This window comes from Dendrobium catenatum, unplaced genomic scaffold (genome assembly GCF_001605985.2).
Source record: "Dendrobium catenatum unplaced genomic scaffold, ASM160598v2 fragScaff_scaffold_1644, whole genome shotgun sequence".
Classification (NCBI taxonomy): domain Eukaryota; kingdom Viridiplantae; phylum Streptophyta; class Magnoliopsida; order Asparagales; family Orchidaceae; genus Dendrobium; species Dendrobium catenatum.
Window position 1 is genome coordinate 570186 of NW_021320106.1, and position 21132 is coordinate 591317.

A 21132-nucleotide genomic window follows, 5' to 3' on the forward strand; every position below is an offset into this window, starting at 1 on the left:
TGGGATTTATATTTTATTTTATTTTTTTTATTCTTTAATCTAAAATAATATGATTGATTATATTGAAAACATCATTTTTGACAAAAATATATATATATATATTTGTTGTGTTTTGTTTTAAATAATAAGATGAATGTGACGAGCTTTAGATCGCCCAATTGAGAGATAATTAAGGGTTTGAGATGTTCAAAAAATATTAAATAATCAAGCCTACCAATGCTTGATATATGTTAGCCATTAACTTCGAACATAAATTTTTTCTACCACCCAATCACTTCTCCCTATAAGGAGAGTGACCAATCCAACCATCAATCATTACCAAACTTTTAATATTTGCAGTTAATCATGATATAATGCTAACAAAAGACTGATGATCTCCATACAATTACTAAGTGCTAACACTAACACCCATAAACCGACAAATGTTTGAAATCAGCTAGCCACTAAATTTCAATGACCATCTTCTCTGTCACTAGTCTCACGTCCTGTAAGGAGGGTTGCTGATCAAACTACCAACCGTTGCCCAATTTTCAGTATTCTATGTCAAATATTGGTCGATGACTGCTAAAAAATAACATCTAATGTCCAACAATTGTCAACAACCATCGTTAGTCTTTTTAGATGTTCAATGTCTCTTCCTATAAAGAGAATGACTAAGCAAACTTTATGAACTGTGTCATTCCTTATTAAATTTCATTTGATGCCCACTGACATTTGCTTTTGCCAACCATCAATATTTGATTGTCATTTTTCTGGTTGCTCAATCACCCTTCCTATAACGTGCATAATTGAGCTTATTGTTCAAAGTTGTTCAACATATGATGATCTCTTTCCATCATTGCTTGATGGCTACCAAAGACTAAAATTCAATGCTTTCCATTCATGAATGTTTATTGATAGTCCTACCACTCTCTTGGTCTCTTCTCATATTAGGAAACAAACTAATCATTCACTTTTGCTCTATTCTAATATTCCCCATCGACCAATGTATCGTCATCTAATATCTGCCAAAAAGCACACATACCAGCACCAACATCTAGTGCTCTTCCTATCAATATTATATCTCTCCTCCTATAAGGAGAACACTTAAGTTTAATAACAAGAAATTTTGCCTAACCTTTAACATTCCTCATCGACTATCGCTTGACACCAACCAATGACTAACGTTAAATGCATGTTAGCCATGAACATGAACACCATTGTCTTAATAGCTCGATCTCCCCTTTATAAAGAAAATGATCAAGTTAATTATCACTATCCAACACTATATGATTCTAACATATAGTGAACCACAATAGCTTGAATCATGATATCCAAAACATTAGAAATACTAATAATACATGTGTAGTTCTCTTAAAATTTTTTGATTCATTTAGAAGGAATTCACATAATATTCAAATTGTATAAAACTAACACATAGCCAATATTAATCCATAGGAAACTAGAATAAGATGAACTAATTAAACACAACTATGCAATATATATTATAATTTTTTTACATCAAAATAGTCATTATAAAAATAATTGTGTACAATAATATACATCGATAAAATATAATATATCATGACTATAAAAGAAGTCATTTTCAATGTATCAATAACTTAGATTCTATTTAAATTATAGCCTTACTCCTCTCTGAATTATGTGTGTGTGTGTATATATATATATATACAATCTCTAAAGAGGAAAATATTTGGAAAAACAATATTATAATTGATGCATCATGAAGAAACTCATCAATAATTAAACATGAATCTCAAAGCAATGTATGAATTAAAAACTTTTGATAGTAAAATTTGGACCATAAAAATTCCAATTTTAAATTGTCGAACTAAATGTCCAAAATGAGACAAACCCAATACCACAAAAGGTTTCAATCAGAGTCCAAATGAGCCGAATTAAAACACTTATATTATAGTTAAAAATTTTATGATGGTAATTAAAAGACTATATGATCTCCAAATCTTACGTACTTCCCATCAAATCAAGCATCTCAATGAAATAAATCCAATGAGCCCAAAATCATTAAATTTTGAGGCTATTAAAACACTTATAAACTTAAAAAAAAAAAAAAAAATCTTTAATTAAAAGAGTCAACGTGGATCTTCTCCTATGGTGTTTTGAAGCTTTTGGCTAAAATTATTAACGTGCCACCACATAAAATCATAAATATCTACACTACAAGTCTACAACCTAAATAATTATCACCTTTAGTTCTAATTGTTTAACCTCATCAAATAATTTCATAAGTAATCATTCAATTTGCCAGTCTACTGGACTTCCTGCTTCAAGAATCAATGATAACATTATCCTTGTGATTTTGAACTTGAATATTAAGATCAAAGCTTTTAATCAATTCTAACCACCTTCTTTGCCTTAGATTCAATTCTTTTAAAGTAAATGTGTATTAATTCAATCTCTAATGACACGTGTATATATAATATCATGTTTTATAAACATAATATCTCTAAATCTTGAATATAAATATAAATGATGCTAACACCTAGGGGTGTCAATTTCGGGTCACTGGTCGGGTTTGGGTCGAACACAAAACTGAGCTAGCACCAATCGGGTCAACCCGAAGCTGACCCGTTTTTTAAAACGGGTTGACTTCATGGACCCGAACCTGACCCGCATCGGGTTCGGGCCAACCTGACACATTCGAGTCGGGTTTTCGAGTTGTGTCCAATATTGACACCCCTACTAACACCAAATCATGAGTAGGATTTTTTTTTTCTCATATATCTTCGATTATGTGGATGTCTATATTGTTTTCTAACCATACTGCATTAAAATATGACTTAAATTATTCAATAATGCATCACTAAAGACCTAAATATCAAAGTATTAAAAGGCACAATCAATATGGGTTATGACATCAAGCAACTCTTCAACTTCTAAAAATTATCTTTGCATTCTGATGTCTATCCAAACTGTATTACTTTATATATCCGTTTGGTTAAAATAATTATAATTTGAGGTAATCATTAATGAACATCATATATTCTACCATAATAATGAAATTATTTACATCTCATCATATGTTTGTAGACCTCAAACACTTACTAATAGCTTACACATTCTAAGAATTTATAGATGTCACACCTCTGCATAACCATAATTCACAAATTTGAGATTTCGGATATAATTTTGTTCGTCTCAATGCATCAAATACCAATCCCAAATAAGCCATTATTATCCTCTTATTTTCTTTGAATACGCTTGTATTTCATCAACTCATGAGACTATTGAACATCATTAATGAATTCGTCACACCAAAATATATCACTAGAAACTCATAATGAATATGACATGTACGTATTGAATGTTGTCTTCACTACATCCTCTTTTACTACTTTCAATTTACGCTGCATAAACCTAAAATCTATTTAGAGAATTTGTATGCACCTTCGAACTGAACAAATAAATCATCAATTCCTAAGCAACGGATATTTCTTTCTTAAATATAATAAATATCATAATGCGTAACTCTTCATAATATATATGGTCTATCCTCTTTCTTTATAAAGAATATAGGCGCACCCCATTGATACATACAAGATCAAATGAAACATCTATCCACTAACTCTTGCAATTGAACCTTCAATTAACTCTTATAATTTCCTTAATGCCAACATATTTTTATTTATTTTTTATTTATTTATTTTATATATTTATACCATCTAAATTATTTTTATTATTCACGTTAAAATTATTTCTTGAAAGCCTACATATGCTCACGTTATTTGTAAACAAAAAATAATTATAAAGTGTTAGCTAGCTATGAATGCACTGTTCTTAACGCGTGCCCAATGCGTCCATTTTCTTATTATTATTTTTTTATAACTGACAGCAACAGGTAAATATTCAAACATAAGTGGTTGACGATTAGCTTTAATAAATATATTACGCCTCACTGAAGCTCTCGAACAGATTTCTCGGATGCCACTCGTCTGTAATGGGAACAACGTAAACTGACAGTTGGAAGGGAGGGCTTGCATGAAGTTAGTCCTTCCACGTCTCCATAATTTGATGGGGAGGATTTTGTCTGATTATAAAAAAAAGTGAACAGGCTTTACATCGGGGTGACAAAAATGGTTTTCAGTTCAAGCAGGTTGATCTGAATCCGACTCAATTTTATAAATGAGTCCAAAAACACAAATTCGGACCCGACATGGCGGGTTATTGGGTTGACTCGACATGGTTTTATAAACTCGGGCTCGCGTCGACAGCATGAGGAGGGACAGCGGGGCTCACATTGACGGCAGCAGGTGGGACGATGGGGCTCGCATCGACGGTAGCAGGGGGGCTCATGTCGACGGCGGCAGGCAGGCTCACAGACGGATGGCAGCAGGCAGGCTCGCGGATGGCGGATCTCGTGGACGGATGGCAGCAGGCGGGCTCGCAGACGAACAGCAGATCTTGCAGATGATGGATCACAGTCGTCACAACGTCACATCAGCTCAACACTCGAGTTCTCAATGGGTCGAATCACACACATGATGGGCACATTTTTCCAAATGGGTCAAAAACAAGTCGATTTTGGATTTTCGGGTCATCTGAACCCAACCTTTTTTTTAAACCGGTCGATTCTAGAAACTTGAATCCGACCGGTTTTAAAATCGGGTCGGATCTAACCCAAAATTTTTGAGTTGGGTTCAAATCGGATTTTCATATCATGTCAAATATTGACATCCCTAGCTTTACATATGGTGACTTTTTATCACAAAAATATTTGAAAAATTATTTAATAAAATTTTTTGAGTAAATTTACTCAAACAAAATGCAAATATTTATTAAAAAATATTTGAGTAAAGTCTTTGTGTGGAATTATTTATTTGGTATTTAGTAAGATAATTTTTAGTTTAGGGTTCATAAAATAATAATTTGTATGGATCAAGCATTACTTCACTTGTTTAAATATATGAATTATAAGACAAAATGCACATCTTAAGATAATTAAGAGGGATTTAAAGGTGCCCATAGTTGTTAAAATTGGCTAAAATATAGGATTAGACATGCCGAAGAATATAACGCGGCTTGTATAGGATTTAATAGATTATATTAAGATCGTAGACACATAAATTGACTAAATTGAAAGCTTGGAGAACATTGAACTAGCCAATTTAAGGTGAATTGACATAGCTGGTTCAATATGTCCCTAATCATTTAGACTGTGATTTAACTGTAAACAAACCTCATTCATTATCATTACAGTCTAAATGATTAGGGACCTTAAGTGATTTTTATGTATGAACATGTTTCCTCATTTAGTTTGCACAAATAGTAACTCTAATCATTTAGACAAGTTATTTTCTTATTAGAGATCTAGAGAAATTATACAACAACAACAAAAAGTAGACCAACATATTGGATACCAAGCTTTGGATTGTTTTGTCTAGTGACTCTCATCTACTATAGATAGAAGAATGGAGAAGATACAAAAAGATAATGAGAGAGAGAGAGAGAGAGAGAAATTTAATGAAATAGGAATTTCCTATAATCAAGGGAACAAATAAGACCATACTAAGAAGCTTCTAAAGAAAACTCAAAAAAAAAAAAAGGGATGTGGTAGGATTCCTAAAGATCAAATATCTCAAACTAGCTTAAAATCGCCTATAAATAGCTATAGTTCTATGGCACAAGGGATTCCAAGATGACTTAATATACAAAAACATGATAGTCACTACTTTAAGAGTGTCAAGGTTTATATAAAGGAGATAACTATTAGAAAACATTCTATATTTAATCTAATATTGATTTGCCTTAACCTAAAAGATTAGGTAGACTCAACTTTAAGCAAATCTTTGGCCACCTATGGCCTAGCCAACTCTAGATTAATTCGTCTTTAATCTAATATGTTCTAGGTTAATCTTAACAATTCTTAGGCCATCTCATCCTTTGAATTGAACTAGCAAGTCCTAAATCTATCCTTATTAATTAGTCGAGAAAGATACTAGGCACACCCACATTAATCTATAAATATTGGTATCTATATGCAGCTCTAAGTAAAAGCTAGGTTATATTAAGGTAACCTTAAGAAACCTTCGAGAAAGCCTAACCCTTATTGGGTCTAGTTCTAGTAGGTTAACCTAGGTAATGTGAGCTTAGAGGCTAATGGGTTAAGTCCAAATAGACTACCCTAACTAGCTTACTAGGCCAATCTTCCTTGCTTGATGAAATTGGCCAGGCATTGGCTTGGATTATGCCCTAGTTGGCTTGATCTAAGATAATGCCTAAAACTTCATGAGAAATGAATGTTGAATGATTGTAGTATTTCTCTTTTAGATTCCATTTTTTCATACGTTAAAGCCAATATCTTATTAAAAATTATAAATCAAAATTAATGGAAACCAAGCTTTAAAAGTCATAATAGCTATGACTTTAATCAAGATTATTCTTATAAATTAACTATAAGAATATAATTAGTCATAGTTGCTTTCCCTTATAGAGAAACTAAAGTTCATAATTAAATAAATTATCCTTAGTTATAGTATTCATGAGAAATTACTAGGACTTTTATTTATTGTTTAAATCAATTATCTTCCATTGAACCCATAAGGAATATATTTCTACATGATCTAGAGGTAGTATATCACTCATCTCATGAAGACTCTTTTAAAAGACACAAAGGGCAAAAGACATTTTAAATTAATTGAAATTAATATAATTTAAAATTGAAGAATCCTATGGGGATAGAAAAGCAACTAGAAATTTTCTGGTGTGTGCTTCCAACAAAAGATACACTTATAATGAGTTGGCTCTTTTTTTTTTTTTTCTTTGCTTGGTATACTATTAATTAAAGCTAACATAATTTAATTTTTTTCTAATTCACAAAATAAAGTTCAAATAGTGCTTGCTCCTTAGTTTACCCACTGTAACTTGGATTGACCTAGATAGCCGCCATCTAAAATCAGTGATTTGAATATAACAAGTTGTAGGTAATCATCCAACAAGCATATTGGTACTAATGTTTCAAACTTTTGATAACGAATTAGACGGGCCATGACATAAATGTTTATCTCCTCTTTGATAAATTAAGGTGAAAAATGCAAAACATTTCACTATATTTTAATATCAAACAATTACTTTTTCATGATACCCTTTATGTGTTTGTAGGAGATGCAATGGTTCTAAGAATTTGAAATTATCTAGAATAATTTGCATAGTTGCAAGCACAAGTAAACATGATCGAAGATCCTCAACATGCTTTTTATGGTAGGATGAATAGAGAGATAGGTTCGTTGACCACTTGGTTGCCATTGGCTTTGCCACCACAGCCTAAATTAGCCTCTACACAATTTAGTTGTTGCATAAATATGAGTAAAACAGCTTGACCACACTAGATCAAATTAATTTGGGTTGGGCTAATTTTCTTTAAATTGATTCATTTTATGCTATGACATTTGGGGCCCTTGGTTCAAGCAATGGGTTAGATTTTGTCGCCATCAGTATGGCCTCCACATACTAGAGAGTGATATGTTGGATCTCTTTTATGATTGTAACATCTTTTTGAGATTATTTATCAACAGTTCAATCAAATTGAATCAAATTTGAGATGATTCAATCTTTTAGATTAGCTGCCTTGAGAAATATATTTTATGTCAAAAAGTAGGCTCAATAAAATAAAATTTTTTACTATACCAATAAGAATGTAAATACACATCCCAATCCCAATCATAGCCAGTATATGCCTACCCAATCCCATGTTGATAAGTAGTAGGTACCCAAGCAGGTCATACTTGAGGGAGGTGGCTAGGAGGAACACTTGACCAAAGCAAGCCTTACCTTGAGGGGCAGTAGCCAAAAAAATAGGCTATATATAAGTAAGTATTCGTCCTAGTGGAGTTCACAAAATATGAGTGTGTCATTGAAGGATCAAATCAGGACTGCACCTTTATCCAACAAGTTTCGCTAGAGGACTCACCCCAACAAGGCTTCACCCTAATTAAGAGGCACTTGCTCGAAAAGGACTTGGCTTTCTCAGCAATTTTTCTCAACTAAAGGCATCCGTCTTTCATTGATATTCTAATCCAAGTCATAGGAGGCACACATCTATAGAGCCCACATTCATGACTCCATCGACTATGCTCATCCTTTGCTCACAACCATGCTCACCTAGGAGCCTTATCACTTGCCTTGAGAGACTTGCCACTCAACTAGAGGGGCTCATCTACACAACCCCACCCAAATTTCTTATTTCGGATCAAGACAAACTCAAAGCAATTGCTCCTCAGGACTCGCCCAAGGGGCTCGACATGGGCGCCCCAAGCTACATCAAATGCAAAGAGCCACATATCTACATCACCCTACACTTATCATATAATGTATTTTTTTTCTATTTTCTATATTTTATCTTTCCTTAAGCCCTTTTAAATTTATAAATAAAACATCAAAGAGGTATATTTTGGACTTTGTTGTTTCTAGAGATCTCTAGATTCTTATTTCCTCTCTCGATGATCATTGATTTTCTCATCCTATTCTCTTACTCTAACATAATTAAATCTACTAACAAGATTAGATGCCAAAAAATAAATTTTAATCCAACAATCAATACCCATTAATATCTGCCTCATACTTTACCAACATAAAATTTACAACTAAAATTTTCCTGTCTTCCCTCAACTGCTGAGAATAATAAAATATAATTCCCTACTTATCATAGTGTGAAAGACCTGCTTTGAAAGAAGAATATGGATCCTCACAACTGGCCCCATCAAAATATATTGTTAAATCGTGTGAAGGAGGGAGCTCCACGTGCCCGGAATAATTTGCACTGCAGCACTCTTAAATTAATTTAATATTACAAAAAACCAACCATTGCTTTCGAGAAGGATTTATGAATGATTTGTTACTTAGATTCAAGCCAGACGCATTGACGATGCCTCTTTGATTAAAAGTTTGGTAGTACTAAGCGTTATCAAACATATATCCTCAACATGAAATTTTGTTGCATATATTTTATGGAAGCCCACCCAACAATTTTGAAAATGGCAATTAGTAACCATGCAAAACTCCAAGACTGGCATGTTCCATTCTTTGATAGATATTCTTTAATTTTTTCTATATAGTTATACATTTTTGTGCATATTTTTTTGAATGGGGGCATAGCCTAGATGAAATAGTAAAATATTACAAATATGTACAATTGATTCATGGAAATTTAAAATAAATATAAGTTTTTTGATGGGATGATCTTAGCATTAGCATATGAGTTTTTTCTTCGCGTAAATTTATCATCAAATTTTATGCATGTTTGAGAGTATGAATGTGCACAATTAAACTGGTTAAATTGATCTTGATTAATTACAAACTAACTATTCATAGCTTAAGAAATCTTATGGAAAAAGAGTTTTTGAGTGCATGTAGAGTAATATATACAATTTTTAGTATTATTAGTGATCATATTGAGACTACTAGAGAGACTGATGAAATCGAGGGCACAAAATAGCAGCTAAAAATATTTCTGATAAATACTAGTGGAGCCCAAATAAAATATTGCCACTAAAATCCTACTCTTCCAAAGATTAATATGATGATCTTCGTCATCTCTTGATATTCATTTTAAAATCAAACAGTGAGAATCTTCAACAATTTATATTAAGTAATAAGGTTCTTAGTGATGGTCGTTGAGTTTACTAGTGAGGACTTTGTCATGGACCTCATCTGCTAGGAGATGGAGCTCTAATAGTTGGAGGTCGCTTGGGACTAAGTAGCCCACATTTTCAATCATTAATTTTGTAATGACCCTTAAATTTTTCATATGATATGTTTTAACCTATAATAGTAAAATAATATTTCAAGAGTTATTATAAGTCTAATTTACAAACCATGCATATCTGTCATATTGTAGATATTGATATGTTTTAATTATAATATTTTTCCTAATTTTTTAGGCAATATAGATATGAAAACAAGAATCTTGTTATTTAATTGTAATTCTTCAAGAAATTCACACATATCGATACAAATGGATTTCGTGGGATAATTAGGTATCCGTTTTTCAAACTGTGTTTATCATAGCCTTCTAAACATACTTAGCTAATTTATGAATATTTTTTCATAATTTTTAAATCTTCATATTTGAAAATATAAATAATTTATATAAATTTTATACTTAAAATTAAATAATATGCATAATTACCAATATGCCCTTAATATATTTTATTATAAAAATCTCGTTCCACTTATAAAAATTCCTAATTGGCTATTTCTTCCCCCTTTCGTTTTAACCAAAGGAGAGAAAAAGAAAAAAATGAGAATAAAAGAGAGAGGTAAGGAGAGAGAACATAGGATTTGAGGATCATTGACTCATTTTTGTCAGTAAATTTAATCGAGAAATTTGCTCATCATTACTCTATCCATGATTTCAGTGATTTTGTCTATTTTATATTTGAAATTTAATTTGATCATATTTTACAAAAGGTTTTATATCTTGATTTTTAACAAATTTTCACAGTGTAATTTTTATATGTTATAGTTTTAATTATTTTGGATAAATTTACTGAAACATGTTGAATTTTTACTAGTTTTTTTTGTATTTTGAAAGAAATTTTCTAATTTAAAAAATTTAGATAAATATGAAAATTTGATGAATAATTAATAAAAATCCATAATACTAGTGTATGACATGCACACTTGCTATAATTCATTCATTATGGTCATACACATGTGAAAATGAGTATACTTATTTTTCTTATGAATGTTACTAGTCATGATTCATATGTACATTTTATACGCACTAGACTTATGTAATGAGTTGAACATTGAGCATAATATGATTTGTTTATTATGTTATATATACTATGAGATGTGTGTATGCAAACGAGTCGAGTCGAGCTCGAGTCAGGTGTTCGAGTCTAGCTCAACTGTCAAATACCGAGCTCGAGCTCGAGCTCCAACTCGAGTCGAGCTCGAGCTCGACTCGTTCAACCGAAAACGAGTTCAAGCCGCTCATCGAGCCTATGGTGCGGTCAGGTTCACACGCGCAGTCCTCCAAAAATTTATTCTCGATTTTAATTTGCCTTGCAACTGCACCGGAGAGAGAGAGAGAGGCTATTGATATTTCATATTCACGCGGGATTTGAGAACTTGAAATGAGCGTTGAATTTTGAAATTTTACCATGCAGTAATTTAAAATATACAAATTGGATTATTATGAATTTTTAAAAAATATTTAAATTTGATCATTTCGAGCTGGCTCGTGAGCTCGCGAGCATAGCCTCGTTAAACTCGAACTCGAGCTCGTTTAATAAACGAGCTCGTGACTCTATAAGCTCATCTCGCGAGCTCATAAACGAGTCGAGCTCGAGCCGGCTCATCTCACTTACACCCCTAACCCCGACGTCGCAGCACTCTTAGCCCCAAGACGCCAGCAAGTACAGCATCGCAGTGCTCCAACTCAAAATTTCTAGATTTTTTTTTTTATTTTAAAAGTATTTACACAATTTTAGGTCATTATAATATGATCATTAAAAATATGATTGTGATTTTACCTTATAATTGTGTCAATTATGAATTTATGATGGATAATTTCTTACAAGAATCTCATAAGCCCCAAAAAAATAATATGATTGAATTAATTATAAAGTTCTATACATCTTCATAAATTTTAGACATGAGGGCTTTTAAGGGAGGGGAAAAAAAAATAAAGAAACATGGCATGGAGGCCTGCTCGATTGAGGGGGACCAACCTTTAAGTTAGCTGCCATATGAAGATATCCACATCAAACTTTATCATTCAACTTTACTAACATGAGAATAATATATATGAAATTATTACATACCTCCTCAACTCCCTAAGGTAGGAGCAATTATTACATCCGGTGTCCGAATGCGTTCAGAGACCAATAACCACGTGCCACGTCACCTAAAACTCGATATTTTGGACTCAATATTGCTCGGTATACATTCGGACCATTCGGTTTTTGACCGGATGTAATAATTTCTCATAAGATTAACCCCTCTTATAACTAGGCTTAGTAACACCATCAACATAAATAATATACCATTTCTCAACAAGAACAACAACAAAGAGCATTTTATCCCGCAACGTAAGGTCAGTTACATGAATCTTATTTTCTCTATTGTATCATATTAAAAGTCAAATTCTTATTTAAATCTAATGAAAAAGATTATTTTTAATACTTTCTAGAGGCTTATTTCTATCTTTCTTAGCATAGGCCAGATCTAAAACATTTACTATCCTAATAAGGTCATTGAAAGGCTGATGTTCAATCTGAGCAAACCAGTAAAAAAAACTCTAATATTATCTGCCACTAGAGCTACTCCAACATTTCTACGTAAAAACTTATTTCACATTCCGTCTTTGAGAGTAAAGCCACTCATCTATTCAAACATCCTCATCTCTACAACACTTAACTTATATGTCCAAACGAACTGAAATATGAACACACACATACTCAGCTCAGCTCGGTTCGTTTGCAACCCAATAAATCTACCTTAAGAGTAATGTAATACAGTAAAAAAAAAATTATATTACACTCAACTTAAAATTGTAAAATTCACTATAATAACAAATTTTATTAGGATACCCTAACTTAATTTTTTTCCCTCAGTAAATTTATAAAACACAAATTTTTAAAGAATATTTCTTACACCAATGAGATATCAGATCCAAAAAAGAAAAATTCAGCAAGTTTCAGCCGCAGAAACAACGAGTGGCTGGGAAAGAACAAAGCAGCAAACATATGTGATGATTATAGCTAGAAAGAAGCCTTAAATGGCTAAACTAGGATTCCATTTCCATCCAAATAATGGTTAAAAATGTGCAAAAGAAAGGACTGAAAAACAACTGCATCATTCTCCTTGTCTCCTGTTATTTGAGCTGCTGTATCCATCCAGATCAATTTGATTGTCTTTTTTTGTAAAAATTATTAGGCGCGGAGTGCGCACCATCCGTATAAGTATTGGGTACCCAGCAGTACCGAGTGCGGGTACCGCTGGGTACCCAATGCTTGTGCGGACGGTTTTCCCCGTCCGCACTCCGTGTCTAATAATCTCTCCTTTTTGTGAGCGCAAATAGTTCTTGTTTTAGTCTCTTGTATTTTTTTAAATAATATTTTCGGAGTTATGTTACTAGTGCATATTCCGCCGGCTTATTCGCCGGTATATATTAAATTCCGACGCAATTTCCATCGGAAATTACTGGCAGAATCACCAGCTTAAATGCGTCAGGTTATTTAAACTCGACACTTTAGATTCCGGCGGAAAAATTCCGCCGATTTATATTTTCCGACACGTGAATTACCATTGTATGGATTTCTACTGGAAATTTGCCGGAAAAAGGGAAATTTCCGGTAGATTTTCTTTGTTACCGGCCGATTTTGTCCGTTGGTAACACCCGATTTTCATGTATTGTTGGTAGCTGGAGTGGGTATAGCTAGAGATCAGAGACTATAGATGGCAGGCGAAGGTGGAGGTGAGTGAGGGGTTGGCGCAAGTGAGAAGCAGGAAATACTTGAATGAAGCTCGGAATGCTATTTGGCATTCTTCTTATTTGAACGGGAGCTTGGATGAGCTAGCCTGAAGTGGCCATATCAATTTGAGAGTAGCTTAAATTAAATAGGACTGTACCGGTCATAGCAGTCACCTTCTTCCTTGCTTGGGAGCAACAACATAAAATATTGTTGCTAATTTTGTGTTTAAGCCTTACTGCAAAATTGGTTAATTAATAAAAACGGATTAATAATAAATATGTTTTTTTTTTTTTTAAAAAAAAGAGGTTTGATTAACTGGCTCAAAGCAATTAGGCATTGACACTTCGTAATGATAAAGCGTGTCATGCCAGACACGTTGATTTGCCTGAGTCAGAGGGGTGTAAATGTGTCGAGCCGAGCTCGAGTCATAACAAGCTTGAGCTTGAGTAATTAATCGAGTTCGAGCTCAAGCTAGGGCTCGAGCATTATTCAACGAGTTTGAGCTGGCTCACAAGCAGGCTTATTTATTTTGAAAGAGAAAATATTAGAAAATAATTATGATTTAAATAATTATTATAATAAAATGATAAAAAAAATCAATTTTATATTTAAAATCATGAGTACTAATATATCTTAAGTATATTTAATATTAATATTTTTTTAAACGAGCTAGCTCGTGAGCTAATAAGTCAAGCTTGGGTTAGCTCAAACTTGGCTAGTTAGCTCATTGAGCTTGGCTCACGAGCCATTTATCGAGCTGATCCCGATCTGGTTCACAAGTTGGCTTGACTCACTTACACCCCTATGCTCGGCACATGTTGGATGCACTATTTACATGTCTTATTAATTAAAAAATAAAAAAATTTAATAGCATACATGTATGTCCTGAATAATAAATTTTAACTTTAAAAATATATTGCATAAATAATCTAAGTTAATCTATCTACTTTGTTTTATTTTAAAGTATATTATTTAAATAACTTAATAGCTGCTTAACATTTTTTTTTCTTATTCTACTTATTTGACCGGAGTCGGCAGGAGACCTGGGTCAGAAAGACCGTTGTCTGTTGATGGAGGTCGGACGGACCGTATTAGGCGACAGTGGTCAGAAGGACCGTAGGCGGTAGGAGATAAGGAGTCAGGTGTTAGTCCCAGTGTCACTTGGAAGATCGGATGTTGATGGTCTGGCCTTGAGTAGGACGTCGGGTCTTAAGCAGGACGTCAGGTCTTCAGCAGGACGTCGGGTCTTCAGCAGGACGTCGGGACTTAACTTCGGGCCTTGAACAAGACGTCGGGTCTTTGGCAGGATGTAGGGACTGAGTGTCGGGCCTTGAACAAGACGTCGGGTCTTTGGCAGGAAGTAGGGACTGAGTGTCGGGCCTTGAACAAGACGTCGGGTCTTTGGCAGGACGCCGGGGATGAACGTCGGGCCTTAAGGTGGTGGTCCGGCGAGGTTTTGTGGTGGTCCGGCGAGGTTCCTGTGGTGGTCCGGCGGTGGTCCGACGAGATTCCTGCGGTGGTCCGGCGAGGTTCTGCGGTGGTCCGGCGGTGGTCCGGCGGCTGTCGAGGAGGAACTCCTTCCTTCTCTTCTCTTCTTCTCTCTCTTGCTTCCATCCTCTCTTGTGAAGAATGAGGGCTCTATTTATAGATTTTCTGGAGTGGCATGGTCCGTAAATAGGTGTGAGATCAAGGGCGAATAGGGAGTGGTCAAATGGACGGCCGATATTGAATCCTACGATCGTGCACCGTTCGTTGGACATTTGGAGGCCTTAATGATGTCGGAATTTAGTGATCTTGGGCTCGTTGGATTCGTCTCGTCGAGCCGTTCGATTCGAGTATAAGCTCGTCAAAATCGGAGACCGTTTGGTAACTCAAATTGCGGTTTGAACCTTCCAACAGCGCTTTGAACTCTTGATTCGGACTTATTTGGGCTCGGATTGGGTCGATCTTGGTGTTGTTGGGTTCGTATTTCCGAGACGCTCAGTTTGACTGTAAGATCGTTGAAATCGGAGTTCGGATGCTCTCGGATTTAATTTTTGAAGTCTCCAACTAGTTTTTGCCTCGAGATTCGTGCCTGATCAAGCTAATTTTGTGATGATGTATCACCTACAATGTGAATCAGACAATTATTTTCAACCATGTATAATCACATCTTCTTCAATTATAGAGAAGAGCGGATTATTGTACCTACAATTATACGACAGATTATTACAACAGGGTCAAACCCCATGATATTTCTACTTCTTAGATTTTTGACGTAAAAATATCAGTTTCTCTATATATATGTACTGCGCCTTTCTACAAAAATAAGATATTAAAATTTCTTTGATCGCAATTTTTTTTATGCATAACAATGATCAACCCTATAATGTTACTTATAAAATTTGTTTAAAAAATAAAAATTTATCTCATATTATTGTTAGGTGATTCCAAAAAATCATTTATAAATATTAAATTTGTATAAATATGAAGAAATTTATATAATTTTTTTTTTGGGAATTTAATTTATATAAATTAAGAACTTAAGAATATGTCATTGAAGCCTAGCTAGACATTTGGATAAAATGATGCTCATAAATAAAGTCCCATGAGCACGTGAAAGAGAGAAATATCTGTATCTTAGAATTGGAGAACCAGGTTCTTAATTTCCTGATTAAGAAATTGAAAAGAAAAAGAAAAGTATCTAGCAATTCTAGCCAACTTAGCCGCTCTGTATAGGGGTACTGTTATAATTGGGTTTCAGGTCGAGTTTGGGTCGAACTCTGAACTGACCCAGGTTTCAAACGCGTATATCCTAACCTGACTCAGTTATGTAAATGGGTTGGAAGTTCAAACATGATCGAATCCGACATGTCGGGTTACTGAGTTGGCCCAACCCATCACGATTGGACGGGGACGGCGGGACTGCAAACGGTGGGGCTCGCATCGACGGTGGGACAACCAGACAGTCGATGCAAAGCGTGGGCAGGCACAAGCAACCTCAGATACGGCACGTGGGCGGGCGCGGGCAGCTCAGATGAGAAGCACGAGCAACCTTGGAGACAACGGGCAGGAGACGTGTTAACCGTGGCAGCGCGGTCAGCTCGTTTCAAATGGATTTTTGGGTCAACTTGAACCCAACCCATTTTTTCAAATGTGTCGAGTCTGGGAACCCGAACATGTCCGAAATTTTCGATCGGATTCAAATCGAATTTTTAAGTTGTGTTAAATATTAACACCCCTATCTTTATATTTAGTTTTCAAGTAGATATCTAATTTGTTTGAAAAATTGAAAGCTACTCATCATTTTATAAGATGATTATTGCACTCAGCAATACCGACAATCTTTACCCAACAATGTGTTTGGTAGGTTAGTCTTAGGACAAAATTTTAAAATAAGTATGATTAAAAACTTAATTATATAATTAAGTATGATAATTTTTTTTTAAAAAATATGGTTATTGTAGAACTCTTTTATTATTGTTGCGTTCTAGAGTATTCGCGGTGGTAGAGAAATATATAGTTTAACGTCTTAGCATTGTATGAAGATCCAACACACAATTAGATAAGTGAGAGCGTGTAGCGTTCATAAGAGACACCATAGTTTTTATGTGGAAACCTCTAAAAAGGGGAAAAAACCACGGGGCATGGCCCAGTTTAAATGAATCCACTAGTATTTGCAGTCGATTACAAATGAGGTCTTTCTTAGGGAGAATGCCTTAGTTTGATGTTACAAATGTATGTCATACATAGCACATTACATGGCGGGAGTTATAATAATCAATATAGATGTGTTTGTTTGGTCAACACGGCCATAGTCGATAGGATAGAGGTCGGAAAGACCGTTGTCTGGTGATGGAGGTCAGAAGGATCATAGTCGGCAGGAGACATATATCCAAAAGATCGTAGTTGGCAGGAGACCGGGATCAGAAAGACCGTTGTCTGTTGATGGAGGTCGGAAGGACCATAGTAGGCGATGGTGGTCGGAAGGACCATAATTGGCTGGAGACTGGGTTTGAAAGACCATTTTTTATTGATGGAGGTCAAAAGGACCATAGTAGGCGATGGAGGTCGGAAGGACCATAGTCGGCAGGAGACTGGTGTTAGAAAGACCATTGTTTGGTGATGGAGGTTGAAAGGGCCATAGTAGGCGACGGAGGTCGGAAGAACCGTAGTCGGTAAGAGACTGAGGTCTAAAAGACCATTATAAAAGAGCAGCACTTCGGGAGAACTCTCGGCGTCAAGCCCGGCAGAAATCCAAGCCTCAAGTGGTGGTCCAACAAAAGTGAGGGCCTCAGGTGGTAGTCCGGCGAAGCAACGACATTCAGCAAAGGTGAGGGTCTCAAGCGGTGGTCCAGCTGAGCAACGACGTCAGGCGATGGTCCGACAGAGGTGAGGGCCTCAAGTGGTGGTCCGGCTGAGCAACGACATCAGGCGGTGGTCCGACGGAGGTGAGGACCTCACGTGGTGGTCCGACGAAGCAACGACATCAGGCGGTGGTCCAGCGGAGGTGAGGGCCTCAAGTGGTGGTCCGGCAGAGCAACAGCTTCATACGGTGGTCTGGCAGAGGTGAGGGCCTCAGGTGGTGGTATGGCGAAGTTCCGGCGGTGGTCCGGAGAAGTTCTGGCGGTGGTCCGGCGAAATTCCGGCGGTGGTCGAGGAGGAGCTTCTTCCTTCTCTTCTGCTCTTCTCTTCTTGATTCAATCCCCCTCTCAAGAGCAATGAGGGGTCTATTTATAGATTTATGGAGTAACATGGCCTGTAAATAGGTGAGAGATCAAGGGTAAATGGAGAGTGGTTGGATGGATGGCCGATATTGAATCCCTTGATCATGCACCGTTCGTCATACATTTGAAGGCCTTAGGGCATCTCCAACCGAAAACTTCATTTTTCACGGCAAAGTAACGCAAAACTCCATAATGGCGCGGTGATGCTCCAATCGAATGCCATTTTAGGTGTTTTTGAGAAGGTAACGATCGCTCTCCCTTTCGCGCGTTTTTCCGGTTGAGAGCAAAAAATGGCGTGAGTGAACAGTGCGACGCCAATATTGGCATCGCACTGTTCACCTGCGATTAAATGGCGGAAATTTTCGCATTCGGTTGGAGCGACGGAACGACTCCATACACTCGTTTAGCGTTCGGTTGGAGATGCCCTTAATGATGTCGGAATTTGGTGATCTTGGGCTCGTTGGATTCGTCTCGTCGAGCCGCTCAATTCGACTATAAACACGTTAAGTTCAGAGACCCTTTGGTAACACGAATTGTGGTACGAACTTTTCAACAGCGCTTCGGGTCCTTGATTTGGACTTATTTGGGCTCGGATTGAGTCGAATTTGGTGTCGTAGGGTCCGTATTTCCAAGATGCTCAGTTTGATTATAAGTTTTCTGAAATTGGAGTTCAGGTGATCCCGGATTTAATTTTTGAAGTTTCCGGCTTGATTTTACATTGAGATTCATGCACGATCAAGATAATTTTTTGAGGGCGTATCAATTATTATTTGATAATTTTGAATAAACATTTCTTTCTCGTTATAATTCAATGATCTGCGTATAGTTAGATCTATGTTTAAAGTTGGATTAAGAATTTTTATTTGAATAACAAAAATTAAATAAAAATATCTAAAATAACTAAATGTGAGATCAATTGTATCCAACTGAGGGGATAACATATCAAATTACTCTCAAAGTGTCAGAACCATACATCCAACTTCTTCAACTGCTCATTCTTTTTCTTTTTTAAAATGTTTAAAAATAATAGTGCCATTGATTAAAAATTGGTCATAGCTATCCTTAAGAATTATAAATATTAGTTCCACAATTAAGAAGATTGATCTCATACAAATGAAAAAATTATTAGACATACCGGAGTACACAGTTGTGTGCTCTGGTAAACTAATAATTTTTTCGTGTTGGTTGTATCAATCATGTATTCAGATGTACATGAGTACATGACTGTATACTATTCAAGTACTTTTTTTAGCAGGTTATAAGATCCGAGCGCGAGCAGCGGATAGGACTTTCCGTCCATCAGCCAATGAGCCACACCGCTCAATACCTAATCATGTATTTTAATTTTTCTATATAAACATCAAGTAAACAATATATTATCGTACACCCCACCAATGCTTGAACATAATAATCTCTCCTAATGGATGGCATAATCATACAAAAAGATTCTTGTGTGGACCAATTGTCAGTGAAAATGAAAGATTCTTATGTGGACCAATCTGATTGGCTTGATGAGTTTTTTTTTTTTTTTTTTTTCTCGCCTTGCGGGAGGTGGAGAGGACTTCAATGAGCCTGAGGATGAGTTTCTTGTGATGTATAGTTTAAATATGAGTTGCATACTTGAAGAACTTTTTCCTATGGGGGTGGCAAACGTAGTAGACAGAAATCTAAAAGAAGTAATTCTTGTTGTTTCTGTTCATGCTTATGTTGTTGGCCTTCTTGGATGATTCTTTTTTCCTTTGGTTATTGTGGTATTTCGGTTGTTGAGCTTTGTGTTTTTTTTTTTGGCTTTGGGTGTGTCTGTTGGGCTTTGCTTGCTCGGTTTTGGGTGTTTTGGGTTGAAGACTAGGATGTGGGGTTTGGTTGGTGTTTGAGTTTGGGAAAAGCTGAGGTGTTAGATTGGGGGTCGGATGGTGGTCGGTTGGCTATGTTTTTCTTGGTTGGTTGGGGTGTTCTGTTTGCCTTTTCTTTGTTAATTCATTTCTTGTAGTTTGATGCATGTTTGTTGGATATCTTGAGGTCTTGACATTGGCTTCTTCCTAATACCCTCTCGTGGGTGGTTCTTATGTGGTACTAGCTTTTGATTTGTTGTCTTTTATTTTGCTTGATTATTGTATTTAGTTTGAATCAAAGTCTCGTGGGGTTTTCTTTAAATGATGCATTTTTAGAGTGCTTTCGATTCATCAAAGACTAGCAACATTTCTTCTTATTGACGCGTAGGCCCCTACTAGTGAATTTTACCCCGAAAAAAAAAATCATCATACAACAAGATTATGATAAATAATCTTAATATCATCACCAAACATCAACCCAAAACTTGATCTATTTCCATTATCAAAACCAACACTCTTCAAACAAGCAACAAAACAAGCACATACCTAATAACAGGCCTCATAATAAGTCTCATTTAACAACCAAGATGTTAAAGCCAGATAGCTCCTGCATCTCGAAGCAAAGGAACAAGTTTGCCACTAAGATGCAGAGACATTATTCGATCAGTTGGGCCGACCAATTTACCACCTATAAACACAGCAGGTAAAGGTGAGCTGCTCTGAACCATTCTTGCCAGAGTCTTCTCCATCTCCTTCCCTTTTGGATCCTCATCGAGCTCATAAATGGCAGGATTGACGCCCAGTTGCCCTATGAAGAGCTCCTTAACACTGTGGCACATACTGCAAGAGCTGTCGGAGAAGATCACCACTGCTCTTTGTGAAGCCAGTGCCATCACTCCATCCATTGCAGAGTTGGAATGCAAGATCTTGAGAGAATTAGATACTTTGGGATTTTGTGGTAGATTTGAGCTCTTATGGAGGGATTATATAAGTGTTGAGAATGGTGAAGTGGAGGTTTTTTTTTTTTTTTTTTTTTAGAATAAAGTGGAAAAGACAGTAGAGAATGTTCTTCAGATATTTTTTTTTAATAGTAGAAATGGCCTCAATGCATCATTGGTTGAAAGTGATTCTTCTAGCTCGTTTTTTCTGCGTGTT

The 21132-nt window shown here is 35.7% G+C and overlaps 1 protein-coding gene across 1 annotated transcript; it reads right to left on the minus strand.

The window, feature by feature from the left end:
• Positions 1–20371: 20371 nt before the first annotated feature.
• On the minus strand, positions 20372–20911 carry LOC110109503 (glutaredoxin-C1-like). The gene has a single exon (XM_020840600.2). The coding sequence runs from the start codon at positions 20880–20882 to the stop codon at positions 20568–20570; it is 315 nt and encodes a 104-aa protein (XP_020696259.1). The 5' UTR covers positions 20883–20911; the 3' UTR covers positions 20372–20567.
• Positions 20912–21132: the final 221 nt, after the last annotated feature.